Source organism: Triticum dicoccoides, chromosome 4A, assembly GCF_002162155.2.
Source record: "Triticum dicoccoides isolate Atlit2015 ecotype Zavitan chromosome 4A, WEW_v2.0, whole genome shotgun sequence".
NCBI lineage: Eukaryota > Viridiplantae > Streptophyta > Magnoliopsida > Poales > Poaceae > Triticum > Triticum dicoccoides.
In genome coordinates, this window is record NC_041386.1 from 592,462,943 (window position 1) to 592,482,826 (window position 19,884).

General features: G+C 48.4%; 1 protein-coding gene across 1 annotated transcript; it reads left to right on the forward strand.

Moving 5' to 3' along the window:
- The first annotated feature begins 11,145 nt into the window (after positions 1-11,145).
- Positions 11,146-11,815, forward strand: LOC119289258. Its single transcript, XM_037568618.1, has one exon. The coding sequence runs from the start codon at positions 11,236-11,238 to the stop codon at positions 11,653-11,655; it is 420 nt and encodes a 139-aa protein (XP_037424515.1). The 5' UTR covers positions 11,146-11,235; the 3' UTR covers positions 11,656-11,815.
- Positions 11,816-19,884: the final 8,069 nt, after the last annotated feature.

A 19,884-nucleotide genomic window follows, 5' to 3' on the forward strand; every position in this document is an offset into this window, starting at 1 on the left:
GCCGGCGACGAGGGGGAACGAAAGCCGCATCTTGATCCCCTCTTCTCCGCTCGTGGATTTCCTTCGCCCTCTCTTTTTTTTCTTTGGTCTGCGGAAGAAAGGGGAGAATGAGCTTGGGAGTACGGATCGCCTTCTGCGCCGTTGGATTTCAGCGTTGGTAGATTGGACCTGTGTGGGCCGTACGATTGAAGTCAGGTGGGTAATCAGGCCTCATCTAGTTATCCTATTGTTTATTTTTGACGGAGAGGAGAAGAAAAAAATGCATTGGTTCGCCTGGTGGAAAATGTGTGTACCGAAGAAAAAAGGTGACATGGGGTTTAGAGACCTTCACAATTTTAATCTTGCTATGTTAGCAAAGCAGTGTTGGCGACTACCCCAAAATCCTGATTCTTTGTGTGCACGAGTTCTGAGGGCAAAATATTATCTCAATGGAGATATTCTGAAATCTGGCCCCAAGAAAGGTTCTTCGTTCACTTGGCAGAGTATTGTAACTGGAATTCAAACTTTCAGAAGGGGATGCATATGACGTGTGGGTTCTGGTTCACACATTAATATTTGGGATGACCCGTGGATACCCACTAGTATGAACAGAAAGCCTATTACCCCTAGGGGGTATTATGCTAACAAAAGTGGAAGAGATAATTGACCCCCACACAGGACAATGGGATGAGGCACTTATTTGCAGCGTCTTTTTTTCAGTCGATGTGCATAGGATTCTACAAATTCCTCTTCATGTCGAGGCCGTTGAAGATTTTGTAGCTTGGCAACATACAAGTACTGGAACCTTTTCCTTGCGTTCGGCATACCATGTTGAATTTGAGCATCAATTCGGACAGCACTTGAATCGGACTAGCCCAAGTAGTGCCTCATTAAATGGAGTTTGAAAAGATCTTTGGAAACTGCGACTACCAGAGAAGATTAAACACTTTGGCTGGAAAGTGTTGAAGGGGGTTCTTCCATGCTATGATGTCTTTGCTAATAGACATATTCCTCTGATCCCGCAATGTCCGATCTGTTCCACCGGATTAGAAGACATACAACATTGCTTTTTCACTTGTACCGGGGCGCACGCAATTTGGACGGAGCTAGGGCTATCACAGGAGATTAAAAGAGTGGTTTGCCAGGACCGATCGGGCTCTATTAACCTTGACAGACTGATCCAGATGCAGTCGTCAGTACATAACATTCCTATAGCTGAGCTCGCCCTTGTAGCAATGTGGTTTATTTGGTGGCAAAGGAGAATCCATACAAAAGGTGAGACAGTTCAGATGCCTCAACAAGCAGCTATGACGATCCGAGTGTTAGCAACAAATTTTTTATGAGCAAACACTCCAAATCAGCCTACTCGCAAGCGGGACCATGTATGAAAGAAGCCTGCGGTGGGAGTTGTTAAAATAAATGTCCATGCTTCTTTTCATGCGGATAGGTTCGCGGGATCTTGTGGTGTCATTGTCCGTGACGACCACGGTAAGTTCCTAGGTGCAACGACTCATCTATTACCGCATGTGGCGAGTATAAAAGTAGCAGAACTAATCGCTATTCGATGTGGGTTAAATCTTGGAGCAAATCTGGGGTGCACGAATTTGGAAGTTGAGTCTGACTGTCTCAATGCACTTGAGGCCATCTCTGATCCAAACACATATATGGGAACAGGCGTACCAATCATTGCCGAGTGCTCCCTCCTGGCACTGGAGTTTGCTAGTATCACTTTTGATCACTGTAGTAGAGAGGCCAATTCGGTCGCGGATAATTTAGCAAAACATTGTATTACTTCTGGCATGTCTGAAGCATGGGAAACTGTCATCCCTGACTTTATTTTTCATCATTATGTAAACGATCTAGCTATCATATGATGAATTAAGTTTGTGATGCTCAAAAAAAACTTGTGTTTGGTTGTTTAACACGTTCTCTCAAAACAAAAAACAAGACGTTCAAAACATGTGAAAACCCATTGAGCAAATACAATCAAAATCTTGCTAAATTCACTTAAGGATTACTTCGAAGCATGAAACTTCTTTCTCATTTCTTATATGCGGGGTAGGTGGATGCGCGTACGTGGGAGGCAGCACTCATTGAGGCGGGCATGGATGTGGACGGCGGGTGTAGCGCAGGGCCATGCGGATATGGCTTGGGCAACGGTGAATGGCACGATGGAGCTCCTCAGGAGGATGGATGGGGCGATTTAGATGAGCTCCCATGTAGATCTAATTTTCTATCGGGTATCAAACGAGGAAAGCAAAAAACTAGATTTGTTTTATCCGGTATCAAACGAGGAAAGCAAAAACCTAGATTTGCTTTATCGGGTATCAAACAAGAACTCCGAGCAAATAAAACACCTTTCAAAAGTAGGCATGAGCGAAACCTTGCCATATGGTCCGTGCTTCGCGGGCACGGATTTTCGGCACGACACGAGTCCAACACCGCATGCGAATAAAAGGGTTGGATTGGCCTTCAACCCACCACAGAACAAGGCCGATCCTCAATGCCAAGCCTTAAGGCTGACACGACATGACACTTTTATGGTCTCGCATGGCACTTTTATTCGTGGGCCGGCAGGGCACCACCCAGAGCCGATGCGACATGCGGTCGGTCTATATGACACTTTGCCTCTTTCATATTTCATTTAAAATTATATTTTTGCATTCTTTTTCTAAAAAATAATTTTTTTGTATTTTTCTTAACTTTTTAGTTCTTTTTTTTAATTTTTAAAGTGCGGAAGGCCGAGAAGGCGGAAAAACGAACGCGGACCGGCTCGCAACCGTGTCATGTCAGGCCTACCCTTTTAAGTCACGTGTCAGGCCAATCCCCGAGCTTAGGCCTTCGTGTTGTGCCCGGGTCGACACGGGTCGTGTCATGTCAGGTCTTTTATAGGCGAGTTGTGACAACCCATATAGTCAGGTTTGGCAGGAGGGAGGTGAAGGATGGAGTTGTGGACGTAGTGGTGGGCACAATTTAGGGTGATGGATTGTGATGTTCTCATGTTCGCTCTTCTTGTTGCTGATTGAATAACCAAGAGACAGAGATTGAGGGGAATTTGTGCATTGTGTGTATACCTACTACTATTTGCGCCCCCAATCTAGGTGTGAGTTGATGTTGGATCACTACCGAGCTTGAAATCCTGCAACAACAAAGGCAAAGCATCAAACTCACGGGAGGTGACCAAGGTTAGACGACCACGGCAATTCGCAGGTAACCCATTTTTCATGATAGAGAGGCTAAAATGTTTATGTATGTGGCATGAAAAAATGTTTAGAAGTGGTTGACAAAGGTTTTCTCGATGAGAAAAGCCATGTGTCTAGACAAAAGAAGGTAGTTGTTCCATCGTTTGGGAGGAGAATGGAGTTCTTTTGGAGGGTTTGAAGCTGGTCATTGATAATTTTGTGGATGTAAGAAGGTTGTGGTGAAGTCGTAGTTGTGGAGTTTGGGTGTTCTAATCTATATACCACTCTAAGAAGGGCATGGAGGTGCGAGAAACAAGTCCAGCAGCGAATTTCATGAGAGCATCTACATCTACAGGTTGCAAATTTGGGTAGTCAAATGTCTGCGGACGCGCCCGTGGATAATGACCAGGTGGGCCTCAAATTTTACCATTTTCAACCACATACCTAATTTTCAAAACATCCATTACATACAGGGCCATGCACGACAACCATGCGTCTGTCTTGGGCCGACTGACCTGTTAAAACACATAAACATTTGCTCATACTGGCGGACGTGCCCAGACGCCTTCATATCCGCCTCATATTTTGACAGGATATGAGGGGTACCGGTCAGCTCGGGCGTTTAAGGCCCGTTTGGGGCACGCGTCTGGGTTGAACTTTTGTAACCGGTCACTGATCAGGCCGTCCGCCCGGGTGTTTGAGCCGGGTTTAGAGCATCCGGCTGTAGATGCTCCGAGGCACATGTTTGGGTGTGAATATTTTGTGTGTCTATAAACCACCAAAAACTTTTTGTTTCCAAACGTCTTCCCAAGCGAGTATTCACTCAGCTCATGTGCAACAAAAGGCGAAAATAGGGAAGATTCTTAGGGTAGGGGGGCCGCTGGATCCGGCTTGCCTGCTCCCTCCTCATGCTCCCATCCGTGCTCCCACTTCATTCTATGGTTGCTTTTTTTTCTTTCTAATCTAATCATCTCCCCTCTGATTTTAAGAGGGTGAGGCCGGGCCTTATTTTGTTCCAATCAAATCAATCCACATACGCAGGAGCATGGATGGGCACACGCCGGAGGAGCAGGCAAGTCTCGTCCGGGCCGCTGGAGTTGAACGGAAATTAGGGAAGAATGTTTGTAGGGGCCTTTTTTAGTCCACGAAGTTTACAATTAGGAGAACCTAGGCCAGCCCTGCCAACGGGCTCGAGGTTCAGGTCCATCGCTTTCATCAGACTTATAACAAAGGATCAGGTCGTTCCCTCTTCCTGTGATGTGCATCCCTGCAGTTTTTCGTGCCGTGCCTGTTGACTGTAACTCCTCGTCTTTCATGCATGCTTGTACGTGCCCCATGCATTAACCCCACGATCCTCCCTCGCATGCGCACGCCGCGCCTCTGTAACCTCTCACGCTCATGCGCTCTGTTGTAACACAGGCTATATAGCCTCGAGTAATACACACAGCGACACCTCAAGGTGCATCGCTTCCTGCTTTCTCTCGTATACATGGTATCAGACGCCGACATCGTCCAGCGCCTGTAGATCGCTTCCGCTGCCGATCTCTCCTCGCGGCGCCATGGCTATGCCTCCGCCGCCACCTCCACCCCTCCCCCTCCCTTCTCTGGCCGTGGTCTTCACGGCGCCTTCGCGGCCGCCGCCGCTGCCGCGGCCACCCCCAACCGCACCGAGCACCTCACGCTGTCGGCCCTTGCCACCGCCTCGCGCACTAACGCGCTCGTCCACGGCTCCGGCGGCCCCTCTGCGGCGATCACGCCGGCTCCATCACACCTTGCGGCCGTCTACATCAACCAACATGTGCCGGTCGTCCTCAACCTCAACCCGCCCAACTTCTCTCAGTGGCGGACGCTGTTCGAGGTCATCTTCCGCAAGACCGGCGTGCTCCCTCACATCACTGCTCCGGCGCTCCCCGACGACCCCGTGTGGCTCCAGGACGACGCCTATGTGATCTCGTGGCTCTACAACCGCATCAGCCCCGAGATCTTCGGGCTCGTCCACCAGCGCGACGCGACCACCGCCGAGCTCTGGGCGGCCATCTCCTCCATCTTCCTGGAGAACCGCAAGCACCAAGCCGTCTTCCTCGCCACCGACTTTCGTCGCATCGAGCAAGGTGCCGGCTCCGTCCTCTCGTACTTTGCGCGGCTGAAGGACTGCGCCGATAGACTGGCAGACCTCGGTGAGCCCGTCGGTGATCGTGAACAAGTGTTGAACATGTTTCGCGGGCTGCACCCCCGCCTTCGCTATGCTATTCCCATCCTCACAATGCAGACCCCGTTTCCTTCGTTTCTCCGCTGCCGTGCCTTCCTCCTCCTCGAGGAGAGCCGCCTGGCGCCGGAGAGCTCCAACGAGATGGCTCTGCATGCTGCGCGCGCCCCCAACTCCGGCGGGGGCTCGTTCACGGGCGGCAACACCAACCGCCGCCCGGGTGGTAACGGCGGTCGCAACAAGGGCAAGGGCAAGGCCGCCGCTGATGCCGGTGGCGGTGGGAGCTCCTCCGTGCCGCGTCCCGCAGGGCCGCCGGCGCCTGCAACTACGCCCTGGACTGGGATGGTCCATGCGTGGCCCATGCCCTGGCGCCCCCACACACCTGGCGCTGGTGTGCTCGGGCCCCGTCCGGGCGCTCCTGCTCCGTTCGCTGGCCACGCCGCGCACTACGGCGCACCTCCACCGATCCCGCCCGGCGCCGCCCCGACGCACTGGACCCCGGGTGTCGTCCTTGCTCACCCACTGTACAACACGGGTGTCTCGTCTTCGACTACGCCCCCGCCGCCCATGTGGGACCAAGCCGCCCTCGTCCACGCGCTGAACAATCTCGGACTCCAGCAGCAGCAGGGCGCCCACTCCGGCGGGGACTGGTACCTCGACACTGGGGCGACTACACACATGGCGTCCTCATCAGGTTTGCTCACCACATCTCAGCCCTATAATTCTTCACGCATTGTTGTAGGCAATGGCAACACGTTCGCGGTCACGCACACCGGCTCTACCTCCATTCCCACCTCCAGTGCCCCCATCCACCTTCAGAACGTCCTAGTCTCCCCCCACCTAATCAAAAACTTAATCTCTGTCAAAAAGCTTGCACGTGATAATCCTCTTAACGTCAAGTTTGACGATCTCAGTTTTTCTGATAAGGATCGAAGGACGAAGCGGGTGATCCTCCGGTATAACTCCGACGAGGATCTGTATCCAGTCACGCAGCCGCCATGCCACACTGCCCTCTCCGCCACCGTCGTCCCGGCCAAGGTGTGGCACCAACGCCTAGGGCACGCCAGCCACGACACCCTCTCCCACACTCTGCGTGCCTGCTCCATCCCTCTGCCGCCATCGTCTTCCGAGCTCTGTCATGCTTGCCAGTTAGGGAAAAGTGTTAGGTTGCCATTTTCATCTTCAGAACATGTTTCGTATTTCCCTTTTCAGTTAATTCACTGTGATGTGTGGACTTCGCCTGTATCTAGTGTCTCTGGCAAGCAATATTATCTTGTTTTACTCGACGACTATAACCACTTTGTATGGACGTTCCCCCTCGATCGCAAGTCTGATGTGTACCCCATCCTCCACTCGTTTGCCGCCTTCGTTCGTCGTCAGTTTAACCTCAACGTTCTCACTGTCCAGTGTGACAATGGACGTGAGTTCGACAACGCCATGGCACGCACATTCTTCTCCATTGAGGGCATTGTCTTACGTATGTCCTGCCCTTACACGTCGCCGCAAAACGGGCGCGCTGAGCGGATCCTCCGCACACTGAACGACATCGTTCGCTCGCTGCTCGTTCACACGTCCATGCCATACACCTACTGGGCGGAGGCCCTCAACACTGCCACATTTCTCCTTAACCGCCGTGCATGCCGCACTCGTCATGGGCATACCCCATTCTACCTCCTGTACGGTGCTCACCCGGACTACACTCATTTGCGTGTCTTTGGATGCCTTTGCTATCCCAACATCTCGTCCACAACGCCACACAAGCTCGCACCCCGTTCCACTCCGTGTACCTTCCTCGGCTACTCTGTCGGCCACAAGGGTTACAGGTGCCTTGATCGCGCTACGAATCGCGTCCTTATACCTCGCCATATGGTCTTTGACGAGACGCAATTCCTGTTCAGTATCGCCCTTCGCACCCCTCCCACCATAGCCGACGAGGACCCACCCCACCTCCCTGTCGTCCCTCGGCGACCGCGCTCCACCCGGCCACCACCCGCCGCCCACACCACGGCGATGCCACCCACATAGGGCTGGACCAAAAGCTCGTAGCTCGTGAGCTTAATGAGCGCTCGATAGTTCGGCTCGTTAAGCTCATAGCTCGCTTCTTAATGAACAGAGCCAATCATTGATTATAGCTCATTAAGCTTAACGAGCTTAACGAGTGAGCTAACGAATTTCACGAGTAGCTCGTTAAGCTCGTTAGCAACAACACAACACATATTTTTATCTTATGTGACAAACTTTTTGTAGCATCTCAGCCCATCTATTTAATCTAATCGACATATGAGGCAACAAACTACTTCATTTCTTTTTGTAGTCACCATATTTCATCTTGAAAACCATACCCACACATTCATCATGTATATCATAACATATTATAATCTGTTAACGAGCGCTCGCGAGCACTCACGAGCTTAATGAGCTTCAAACGAGCCGAGCCGAGCAGGGTTTTCTGCTCGTTAATCTTAACGAGCTTAACGAGCCGAGCCTTAACGAGCACGAGTTTAACGAGCCGAGCTGCTCGTTAGTCCACCCCTACACCCACACCTGTAGTGGCTGCTGAGCCTAGCCCCCGACACCTCTCTGCTCGCCCACAAACACTGTCATGGCAAGCCCAGCGTCAGTAGATCATACTCGCACAGGCGCATCTGCCACCGCGAGCCGCTCCCCGACCCCCGACCCGTCCGAGCCCCCGGCCCGTCCCCTTGCTCCTACCCACACCATGATCACGCGCGCTCGCGCCGGCAAATTCTTTCCCAACCCCAAATACGCTGAAAACAACTATGTCTCGACCACTCCTACCATCTCACCCATCCCCAAATCCGTGCACGCTGCGCTACGTGATGTCAATTGGCTAACAGCTATGTAGGATGAATTCTCGGCGCTGATGGTGAACAGGACCTGGACGCTTGTGCCCCGACCGCCGGGTGCCAACATAGTCACTGGTAAGTGGTTGTTCCGGCACAAGTTGAAGGAGGACGGCAGCCTCGAGCGCTATAAAGCACGATGGGTGGTCCGGGGGTTCTCGCAATGCCCCGGCGTCGACTTCGACGAGACGTTCTCACCGGTCGTCAAGGCCGCCACCATTCGCACGTGCTCACCGTGGCTGTCAGCCGAGGCTGGCCTGTTCACCAGATGGACGTGAACAATGCCTTTCTTCATGGGCATCTCACGGAGCGCGTCTACTGCCAACAGCCGGCTAGCTTCATCGACAAGAACTTCCCCAACCACGTCTGCCTGCTTGACAAGTCACTGTACGTCCTGAAACGGGCCCCTCGCGCCTGGTTTGCGCGGTTCGTGGCCTTCCTCGGCATCCTCGGCTTCACGGTGTCCCGGGCAGACCCGTCATTGTTCGTGCTACATGGCGACACCGGCTCCGCCTTTCTTCTACTCTACGTCGACGACATCGTTCTTACAGCGTCCACGCCGGCGCTCCTCCGTCAACTCCAACAACGCATGTTCGCCGAGTTCTCCATGAAGGACCTGGGTGCCCTTCACTACTTCCTCGGGATCAGCGTGATGCGCACGGTCGACGGGTTCTTCCTGTCCCAGCGCAAATACGCGGATGAGCTGCTGGATCGCGCTAACATGATGACTTGCAAGCTGGCCTCGACACCCATCGACACCCGCTCGAAGCTCTCCGCTGCCGACGGTGCACCTGTCCAGGATGCCTCCGAGTACCGGAGCCTAGTGGGTGCCCTTCAGTACATCACCCTGACCCGCCCGGACATGGCGTATGCCGTGCAACAGGCGTGTCTCTACATGCACGATCCTCGGACGCATCACCTCGCGCTGGTCAAGCGCATTCTCCGCTACCTGCGCGGCACGACTACGCAGGGGCTGCATCTCCGTCGCTCCCCCGAGCTCACCCTGGTCGCCTACTCTGACGTCGACTGGGCCGGCTGCCCGGACACGCGGCGCTCTACGTCGGGCTTCGTCGTCTACCTCGGTGATGCGCTGGTGTCCTGGTCCTCCAAACGCCAGCCCACCGTCTCGCGCTCGAGTGCCGAGGCCGAGTACCGCGCCGTCGCCAATGTGGTAGCTGAGTGTTGCTGGCTTCGTCAACTTCTCGGGGAGCTGCGTATTCCGCTACCTGCCGCCACGGCCACCTACTGCGACAACATCTCCTCCGTGTACATGGCGGCCAACCCAGTCCACCATCGGCGCACAAAACACATAGAGCTGGACATCCACTTCGTCCGAGAGAAGGTGGCCTTGGGGCAGCTTCGAGTCCTTCACGTGCCCACGGCTCAGCAGTTCGCCGACGTCATGACGAAGGGCCTCCCGACGCCGTCCTTCGAGGAGTTCAGGTCCAGCCTGTGCATTCGGCCTCCCGATGCTCAGCCTGCGGCGGGGTGTTGACTGTAACTCTTCGTCTCCCATGCATGCTTGTACGCGCCCCATGCACTAACCCCACGATCCTCCCTCGCATGCGCACGCCGCGCCTCTGTAACCTCTCGCGCTCATGCGCTCTGTTGTAACACAGGCTATATAGCCTCGAGTAATACACACAGCGACACCTCAAGGTGCATCGCTTCCTGCTTTCTCTCGTCTACAGTGCCCATTAGACTATTGGTCCAATTCGAAACCTGTCGCTCACACACTCTAATGCTGACCCCTAAATTCAGGGAAAAATGTACATGAAACTTTTGCTGGCAACTGGCAAAGATGCATGCATGATGGAGAGCTCCTCCTCCCGCCCTTTTCCTCGGGGCACCAGCACCACCATCATGCGTTCATGTGCTACCTCCGGCCATGATCCACACCCGTGACATTATTTATGTGTACCTAATGCGACCCCATCCCTTCTCCTACTACAAAGGGAGACAGCAAAGGACACTAATGGCCGCTAGCCTTGCAACTCTTACACGGGCAAACTTTTCATAAGTACTAGCCACCAAATTGGATGCCGACCCCTTGTGCTGGCTCAGTACCTGTAATGTTTATGAGGTCAAAAATGGCTAATTAAAGATTGCACCCTTCCTTGGTGATAGGGAGGCGAGTTGGTGTAGATGACATGTGGGGTTGAATCCACTCGACAGAGATCATACTCAACAATGTGATATTACAAAGGATCGCGAGCCAGAGATGATGAGAGGTCGAGACCATCCGAAGCAGTGTAGATGACATGTGTGTTCGGGTCCACACGGCCGTGATCATACTACACAAGCGATATTGTAGAGGATCCGAAGCCAAAGATGAGAGGTCGAGACCATCTGCAGTAGTGTAGATGATATGTAGGTCGAGTACACACGGTAGGGACTATACTGCGCGATGCGCTACTGCAGAGCATCCCAGCCCGAAGGCTATGAAGTAGTTAACTTCAAAATGGGCAAGCGTTGACAAGTGCCAAGAAAATACTCCCTCTGTCTCACATTTTTGGGACGGAGGGAGTACTATATTCGACCGAGAGAAAATTATTTTGCAGTGTCCAATTTCATGCCTCTGACCTAATTACTACTCCCTTCGTTCCTAAATATCAGTCCTTTTTGATAATCTAATATGGACAACGTACGGAGCAAAATGAGTGAATCTACACTTTAAACTATATCTATATACATCTATATGTAGTCATATTGAAATCTCTATCAAACTTATGTTTAGCAACGGAGAGAGTAGTCATTAGCACATTACCTGCAGCAATTATCATTGGCAGTGATGCGTGCTTGCTTTTTACAAAGCTTATCAAGGGCAAAACAGGAATACAAAATTGCAGCATTGGAGTAGCTTTAAGCCCTTTAGCCATTGGCGCCAATTAAGAACCTTCGTGCGCCGCTCACATTTTCCCTTTTAAACAACCCACCAAAGAGTGGCCTCTGTTCCTTCCTTCTTCCCCTTCATCACATCGATCCACTGCTAGCTCAGCTCATCATGGCAACGACGACGCTCACGTCAACCACCATCGCGTCGTCCCCGCGGCCGCCCGCCCCCTTCTGCGGCCGCTCCGGCTGGCAGCGCGCGCGCCGCCCGCCGTCCTCATCTTCATCCTCCGGTCAGGGCGGCTGCGCGCGGCCGCTGGACCGCGTGGCCGGGTGGGTCGGCGGCGGCATCGCCGCGGCCTTCTTCGCCTCCCTGGAGCGGTGCTCGTGCGTCAACGTCCGCACCCACGACGACCTCGACGACGACGAGCAGCGGGACTCCGTGGCGCCGCTCATGCTCGGCAACGACGGCAACGACGACGTCGACGAGGGCAGGGGGAGGAGCAGGAGGAGGTGCAGGGGAGGAAGCAGGAAGGGCAGGAGGAGTGGCGGCGGCGGCGGCGGCGTGGGTTGCCACGGTGATCAAATCTGAACGACCGATCGATCAACGCTAATAAGAATCTGTAGCTTCTTGATGTTGATTCTTAAGCCCTTGTAAGTTTGATTAATGGTGTATGGATGATTGATTAACTGAGCCCAACTACATACTACCTTATGTACGTATAAGTGTAATTATAGGCTGTGAAATGTTATGCTTCAGTTGTATAGCAAAACAAAATAAGTGGACAAGATGTGAAATGTTATTTATTTTTTTTGCCGGAAAAAGTTGTTGTATGTTTAAGCTAGGATCGATTCTGATGCTCTCCTTGCACACTCTGCCTGATGTTTTTTGAGAATGCACTCGCTCCTCCGATGCCTTCGAGTTAGAAAAATGGAGTAAAATACGTAGAAGATCAAGTGGCCAGTATTAGTGGTACTGGTGCTTAGTGCTTACAATAAAATAGTGCTGATGACATTCAAATCTGTTTGCAGCATGCACTAGATTCGATACGGCGTTGTCTTGCTGAATCGCTGGAGTTCAGGTACAGCTACTCAGCTGGCGACTCTGCTTTGGCCTGGGTTCAGTCGGAAGTTTCGGCACTCCGTTAAACAGGACCGTCCTGCCTTTCTTCAATGGTTTCTACCACCTGATCTCGGACGTGGAACGTTTCGACAGAGCCTTCATAGTCCTGCTCACAAAGTATGAGACTGACAGAACTCATGAGGCCTTTAGGCCCAAAATTGTCCCACTAAAGCCATTGCAAAACTCCTAACCAACAGACTCAAACTTCTCATCCCTCCTTTAGTCCACGGAAACCGACCCGGCTTCATTTCTGAAAGAAACATTGCTGAAAATTTATATCTACACCGTGGAAATTCGAAGCTGCCACCATACTACAAAAGCTCCCACTATGGTGCTAAAGCTTGACTTTCGCAAGGCTTTTGACTCTACCTCGTGGGATTTTCTTGTAGACCACTATTTTCGCAAAGCTCCCACTATTTTCTTGTGCACATTATCAAATTCATAAGTTATTTTAAAAATTGATAACTTTTTTCAAACCACAAACTTTATTCTCCCAATTTGTGAACTTTTTCTAGAAAAGTCAACGATCAATCAAACAGTTGGTCAACCGGTCATCCGAACAACCGAATGGGAGACGACGTGAACGAGCCATCAGTAAGGCGACAGGAGGCACGTGTTTCTTCTTTTTATTTCCTTTTTCGTTTTTGATGTTCGAGATTTATTATATTGATATTAGTTCTAAAATGCATGCGCTTCATTTTTACACCTTTTGTTTTTGTTTTTTTATATTTTTATTTATACTTCCTGATATTTCGAATATATATATATTACAAAAACCATTTTACATAAAAATGTTTGAAAAAATGTTAAAAAAGCATTTGAAAAATGTTAAATATGTCAGAAAATGTTTATCATGTATACGAAAAATTTATATAAAAATATAAATATTTTTGAAAAAACTTGATCATGTATATGAAAAATCATAATCAAGCATTTGAAAAAAATCTTAAACAAGTATTTCAAAAAAATTAATCAAGCATTTGAAAAATGTAAAATTTGTATATAATTTTTTTGACCATGTATTAAAAATATCAAACTTGTATTTCAAAACTGTAATCATGCATTTAAAATGTTTATACAAAATGTTGACCATGTATTAGAAAATGTTAATCTTGTATATGAAATCTTTTAATCAAGCATTTGAATTTTTTTTAATGAGTACAGAAAAAATGTTGACCATGTATTGAAAAAATGTTAAACAAGCATTTGAAAAATGTTAAATGTGTATAAAAATGTTTCTCATGTATATTTCTTAAAAAGTCAAGCTCTTCAGAATTGGCCAAATTTATATTTTATTTCCATATATACACTATAAGAATATGTCATTAGATACACCATAACATCTTTTTATACTGTATATTTATTTGGTATCATTAGATATTTTTCTCTATAATTTTTATTAAATATTATGATGTTTGTTTTTCAAAAGAGAAAAACACACTATGTTTTGATGTGGACGAGGTATTTTTGACAGGGGGGATGGAGGAAGTACAGACATAGCTTTTGTTTGTTTAAGAAAAAAATATCTTTCTTAGAACGTAATATGTCATTATTTTGTTGGTCCATGCTTCCTACTGTCTTACACACAAACTGTCTTGGGCCGACAATGTTCTAAGACGAGGGTGTCAATATTATTCGTTGCTACGGAGTAGTCCAATCCCATCCACCCATAGGCTAGCAGTATTCAAATTGAAGCCCACCAAGGTTGCTCTTCCATTATTTACAAATAGTTCTCGAATGCTTCCGCTAAAAAAAGTTCTTGAATGCACCTGCCATAAACAGTAAAAAACTAGCTATAGAAATGAACAGTAAAATATAGGAAAAGAGAAAAAAAATCAAAACATATCTGATTTTCCCCAACAAACATTGATCTACCTACATTCAAATTTCCGTGATTAAATGATATTCGTGGCAGTGTGGGCCAAAAAAACAATCAGTGCTCCAAAAACATTTAATAGCATTGGGTTTTTCCCAGGAGCATTATAAATGTTTTTTCTTCATGAAACTTTGCGCGCAGATGAAACACTCAACAATGATTATCACAAAATCTCTTATCTAGCAGTGACTACCGAGCGACTAGTGATTGTGGCACATGCGAGCATAATTTGCCTTCATGTAAAATTTTCCATCGCATGTTTTGGCAGAGACTATATTAGTAGTAGACAATAACCTAGGAGTGTATAACTTTGCTTTTGTGCTTTATTAACCGAATCAAAAATTAACCAGAAATGTAAAAGGCAGGCAAATCCCAAAGCAGACTCTCAAAAGAGGGCCAAAGAACCCGAAGTGCCCCTCGGCTGGACACCTGTTCCAAACCGCTCACATGCAGACCTGAAAAGCTCGACCACAACCATCTGGATTTGATCGAAAGTAGGAGGAACACGCAGCTTTATCCCGAAATTTGGATGCACCCCATGTGTTTGGCACTACAAAGCTAAAACCATGCAAAAGCATGGACCTAGCACCAATCATACGTACGTTCATGCATGCAAGATAGCTGCAACTAACTAACTCTACATAGCCAAAGGGAGCCATCTGTCCACTGCATGCAAGCTTGCTGGGAACATTAGTTTTGTGTGAGGCTTTCTTGTACCTAGGGGCTAAGGCTGTCCGTTAGAGGCACATCTCCTTAGCTACCCGCCACTAGTATTTGGAGATTTGATAAATAAAGAAAGAAAAGAGGAAGAGATACATTTCACTTCACCAACCTGGGCTAGCATGAACGGTGACACTCATCGCAGGTTTTGGCACTAGAAAATGAACGGTGCATGTTGGAATTTTGCTAGTAGGCCTTTGGCCCAAAGCCCAACTAAAATTCTAAAATTCTTTTGGCCCATTCATGTACACATGTGAGTGGAGTGAATGAGGCTAAAGTTTAGTCCCACCTTGGAAGTTGAGAGAGAGTTGCACCTCTTTATAAGGTGAGCTCTTCTACCACTTGTAGTAGCATGAGAAGAGGAGACCTACACGCGCGCTCCTCCTCCTCGCTCGCCACGCCTCGGCGCGCCGCGGGTTGCGGGATTGAGCCGAGGACAGAGCTGACGCGTTAATTACAGAACCGTTTCCGATTCTTTTGGATCGTGACGACTCGGACGTGGGGTTTACTCCCACGACCTACCCGGTCCTCTCCTTCCATCGTGCACCGCGAGAAGGGACAGCAGGCCTTCGGAACCCCGCATGATTAGTTTAATCTCTGCTGCTGTGGTCATGATTTATATTCTATTTATTCGGATTAAATCTCGTAGTAATTTGCTCATATTTCCAACAATCCAAAAACCTGATTATAGGCAATTTACTCTGAGTGGTTTTGCTGCGCATCTGAAACCGCCTGCCTTTAAGGGGGCGCAATATAAGAGGTGGCGCACGAGAGCAGTCTACTGGTTTCAGACCATGGGCTACTATGATGCCACCAAGGGCAAGCCTGAGGGCGATCTTAATCCAGCACAGCTGGAAGCTTTTGAGAAGATCGATACCCTCTTTAAAGGCACTCTTTTGAGTGTTCTTGATGACTCCATTGTGGATTTGTATATGTCGTTTGACAACGGCAAGGACATGAGGGCTGCGCTCGAGGCCAAGTTTGGTGCCTCGGACGCCGGCAGCGAGTTGTACGTCATGGAGCAATTCTATGACTATAAGATGACTGATGAGCACCCTGTTGTACAGTAGGCTCATGAGATACAGTCGCTCGCAAAAGAACTTGAGTACTTCAAGTGTGTGTTGCCGGACAAATTTGTTGCCCGAGGCATCATTGCCAAGCTTCCACCTTTGTGGAACAATTTTGCTACTTCCCTGAAACACAAGAGACAGGAGTTTTCCGTTGCGGGTCTCATTGGTACTCTTGATGTTGAAGAGAAGGCGAGAGCAAAGGACACACGTGCTCGAGTTGCTGAGGGAGGTTCTAGTGCCCACATGGTACAGAAGAAGAACTCCCAGCCCAACAAGTGCAAAAAAATAAGAACAAAACTCAGGGCAAAGGCAAGTTTGATACAAAGAACAAGCCATCACATTCTACCAACTTCAAGAAGAAATTCTCATAAGAAGGGGAAGGGACTTTGCCATGTCTGCGGTGATCCTAATCACTGGGCTCCAAAGTGTCCTAACCGCTTTGAGGAGCGCGAACATGAGAAGAGTGGCAAGTCCGCTAATGTTGTCATCGGTGATACTGATATGAAGGAATCAGGGTACGGTATTTTTCCTACCATCCTTTCAGTATTTCAATCCCCTGATTGGTTAATTGACACCGGTGCCAATGTACATGTTTGTGCTGACTGAAGGAAATATACCATAGAGGCAATAATAAAGTTATTATTTATTTTCTTATATCATGATAAATGTTTATTATTCATGCTAGAATTGTATTAACCGGAAACATAATACATGTGTGAATACATAGACAAACAGAGTGTCACTAGTATGCCTCTACTTGACTAGCTCGTTAATCAAAGATGGTTATGTTTCCTAACCATAAACAAAAGAGTTGTTATTCGATTAACGGGATCACATCATTAGGAGAATGATGTGATTGACATGACCCATTCCATTAGCTTACCACCCGATCGTTTAGTATGTTGCTATTGCTTTCTTCATGACTTATACATGTTCCTATGACTAAGAGATTATGCAACTCCCGTTTGCCGGAGAAACACTTTGTGTGCTACCAAACGTCACAACGTAAGTGGGTGATTATAAAGGATCTCTACAAGTGTCTCCAAAGGTACATGTTGGGTTGGCGTATTTCGAGATTAGGATTTGTCACTCCGATTGTCGGAGAGGTATCTCTGGGCCCTCTCGGTAATGCACATCACATAAGCCTTGCAAGTATTGCAACTAATGAGTTAGTTGTGAGATGATGTATTACGGAACGAGTAAAGAGACTTGCCGGTAACGAGATTGAACTAGGTATTAAGATACCGACGATCGAATCTCGGGCAAGTAACATACCGATGACAAAGGGAACAACGTATGTTGTTATGCGGTCTGACCGATAAAGATATTCATAGAATATGTGGGAGCCAATATGAGCATCCAGATTCCGCTGTTGGTTATTGACTGGAGACGTGTCTCGGTCATGTCTACATTGTTCTCGAACCCGTAGGGTCCGCACGCTTAAGGTTTCAATGACAGTTATATTATGAGTTTATGAGTTTTGATGTACCGAAGGAGTTCGGAGTCCCGGATGAGATCGGGGACATGACGAGGAGTCTCGAAATGGTCGAGACGTAAAGATCGATATATTGGACGACTATATTCGGACATCGGAAAGGTTCCGAGTGATTCGGGTATTTCGGAGTACCGGAGAGTTATGGGAATACGTATTAGGCCTTATTGGGCCATACGGGAAAGAAGAAAAAGGGCCTCAAGGGTGGCCGCGCCCCTCCCCTTGGTCTGGTCCGAATTGGACTAGGGAAGGGGGGCGCCCCCTTCCTTCCTTCTCCTTTTCCCTTCCTCTTTTCCTACTCCATATGGGAGGTGGAATCCTACTAGGACTAGGGAGTCCTAGTAGGACTCCACACTTGGCGCGCCCCCTCCTAGGGCCGGCCTCCTCCTCCCTTGCTCCTTTATATACGGGGGCAGGGGGGCACCTCTACACACAAGTTGATCCGCGTGATCATATTCTTAGCCGTGTGTGGTGCCCCCTTCCACCATAATCCTCGATAATATTGTAGCGGTGCTTAGGCGAAGCCCTGCGACGGTAGAACATCAAGATCGTCACCACGCCGTCGTGCTGACAGAACTCTTCCCCGACACTTTGATGGATCGGAGTCCGGGGATCGTCATCGAGCTGAACGTGTGCTAAAACTCGAAGGTGCCATAGTTTCGGTGCTTGATCGATCGGGCCGTGAAGACGTACGACTACATCAACCGTGTTGTGCTAACGCTTTCGCTGTTGGTCTACGAGGGTACGTAGATCACACTCTCCCCTCTCGTTGCTATGCATCACCATGATCTTGCGTGTGCGTAGGAATTTTTTTGAAATTACTATGTTCCCCAACAGTGGCATCAGAGCCTAGGTTTTATGTGTTGATGTTATATGCATGAGTAGAACACAATTTAGTTGTGGGCGATATAAGTCATACTGCTTACCAGCATGTCATACTTTGGTTCGGCGGTATTGTTGGACGAAGCGGCCCGGACCGACATTACGCGTACGCTTACGCGAGACCAGTTCTCCCGACGTGCTTTGCACAAAGGTGGCTAGCGGGTGACAGTTTCTCCAACTTTAGTTGAACCAAGTGTGGCTACGCCCGGTCCTTGCGAAGGTTAAAACAGCACCAACTTGACAAACTATCGTTGTGGTTTTGATGTGTAGGTAAGATTGGTTCTTGCTTAAGCCCGTAGCAGCCACGTAAAACTTGCAACAACAAAGTAGAGGACGTCTAACTTGTTTTTGAAGGGCATGTTGTGATGTGATATGGTCAAGACATGATGCTAAATTTTATTGTATGAGATGATCATGTTTTGTAACCGAGTTATCGGCAACTGGCAGGAGCCATATGGTTATCGCTTTATTGTATGCAATGCAATCGCGCTGTAATGCTTTACTTTATCACTAAGCGGTAGCGATAGTCGTGGAAGCATAAGATTGGCGAGACGACAACGATGCTACGATGGAGATCAAAGTGTCGCGCCGGTGACGATGGTGATCATGACGGTGCTTCGAAGATGGAGATCACAAGCACAAGACGATGGTGGCCATATCATATCACTTATATTGATTGCATGTGATGTTTATCTTTTATGCATCTTATCTTGCTTTGATTGACGGTAGCATTATAAGATGATCTCTCACTAATTATCAAGAAGTGTTCTCCCTGAGTATGCACCGTTGCGAAAGTTCTTCGTGTTGAGACACCACGTGATGATCGGGTGTGATAGGCTCTACGTTCAAATACAACGGGTGCAAAACAGTTGCACACGCAGAATACTCAGGTTATACTTGACGAGCCATGCATATACAGATATGGCCTCGGAACACAGAGACCGAAAGGTCGAGCGTGAATCATATAGCAGATATGATCAACATAGCGATGTTCACCAATGAAACTACTCCATCTCACGTGATGATCAGACATGGTTTAGTTGATTTGGATCACGTAATCACCTAGAGGATTAGAGGGATGTCTATCTAAGTGGGAGTTCTTAAGTAATATGATTAATTGAACTTAAATTTATCATGAACTTAGTCCTGGTAGTATTTTGCAAATTATGTTGTAGATCAATAGCTCGCGTTGTTGCTTCCCTGTGTTTATTTTGATATGTTCCTAGAGAAAATTGTGTTGAAAGATGTTAGTAGCAATGATGCGGATTGGATCCGTGATCTGAGGTTTATCCTCATTGCTGCACAGAAGAATTATGTCCTTGATGCACCGCTAGGTGACGGACCTATTGCAGGAGCAGATGCAGACGTTATGAACGTTTGGCCAGCTCAATATGATGACTACTTTATAGTTTAGTGCACCATGCTTAATGGCTTAGAATCGGGACTTCAAAGACGTTTTGAATGTCATGGAGCATATGAGATGTTCCAGGAGTTGAAGTTAATATTTCAAGCAAATACCCGAGTTGAGAGATATGAAGTCTCCAACAAGTTCTATAGCTAAAAGATGGAGGAGAATCGCTCAACTAGTGAGCATGTGCTCAGATTGTCTGAGTACTACAATCGCTTGAATCAAGTGGGAGTTAATCTTCCAGATAAGA

Coding starts and splice junctions, on each gene's coding strand:
- LOC119289258 (XM_037568618.1), top strand. CDS start 11,236: ATGGCAACGACGACGCTCACGTCAACCACCATCGCGTCGTCCCCGCGG.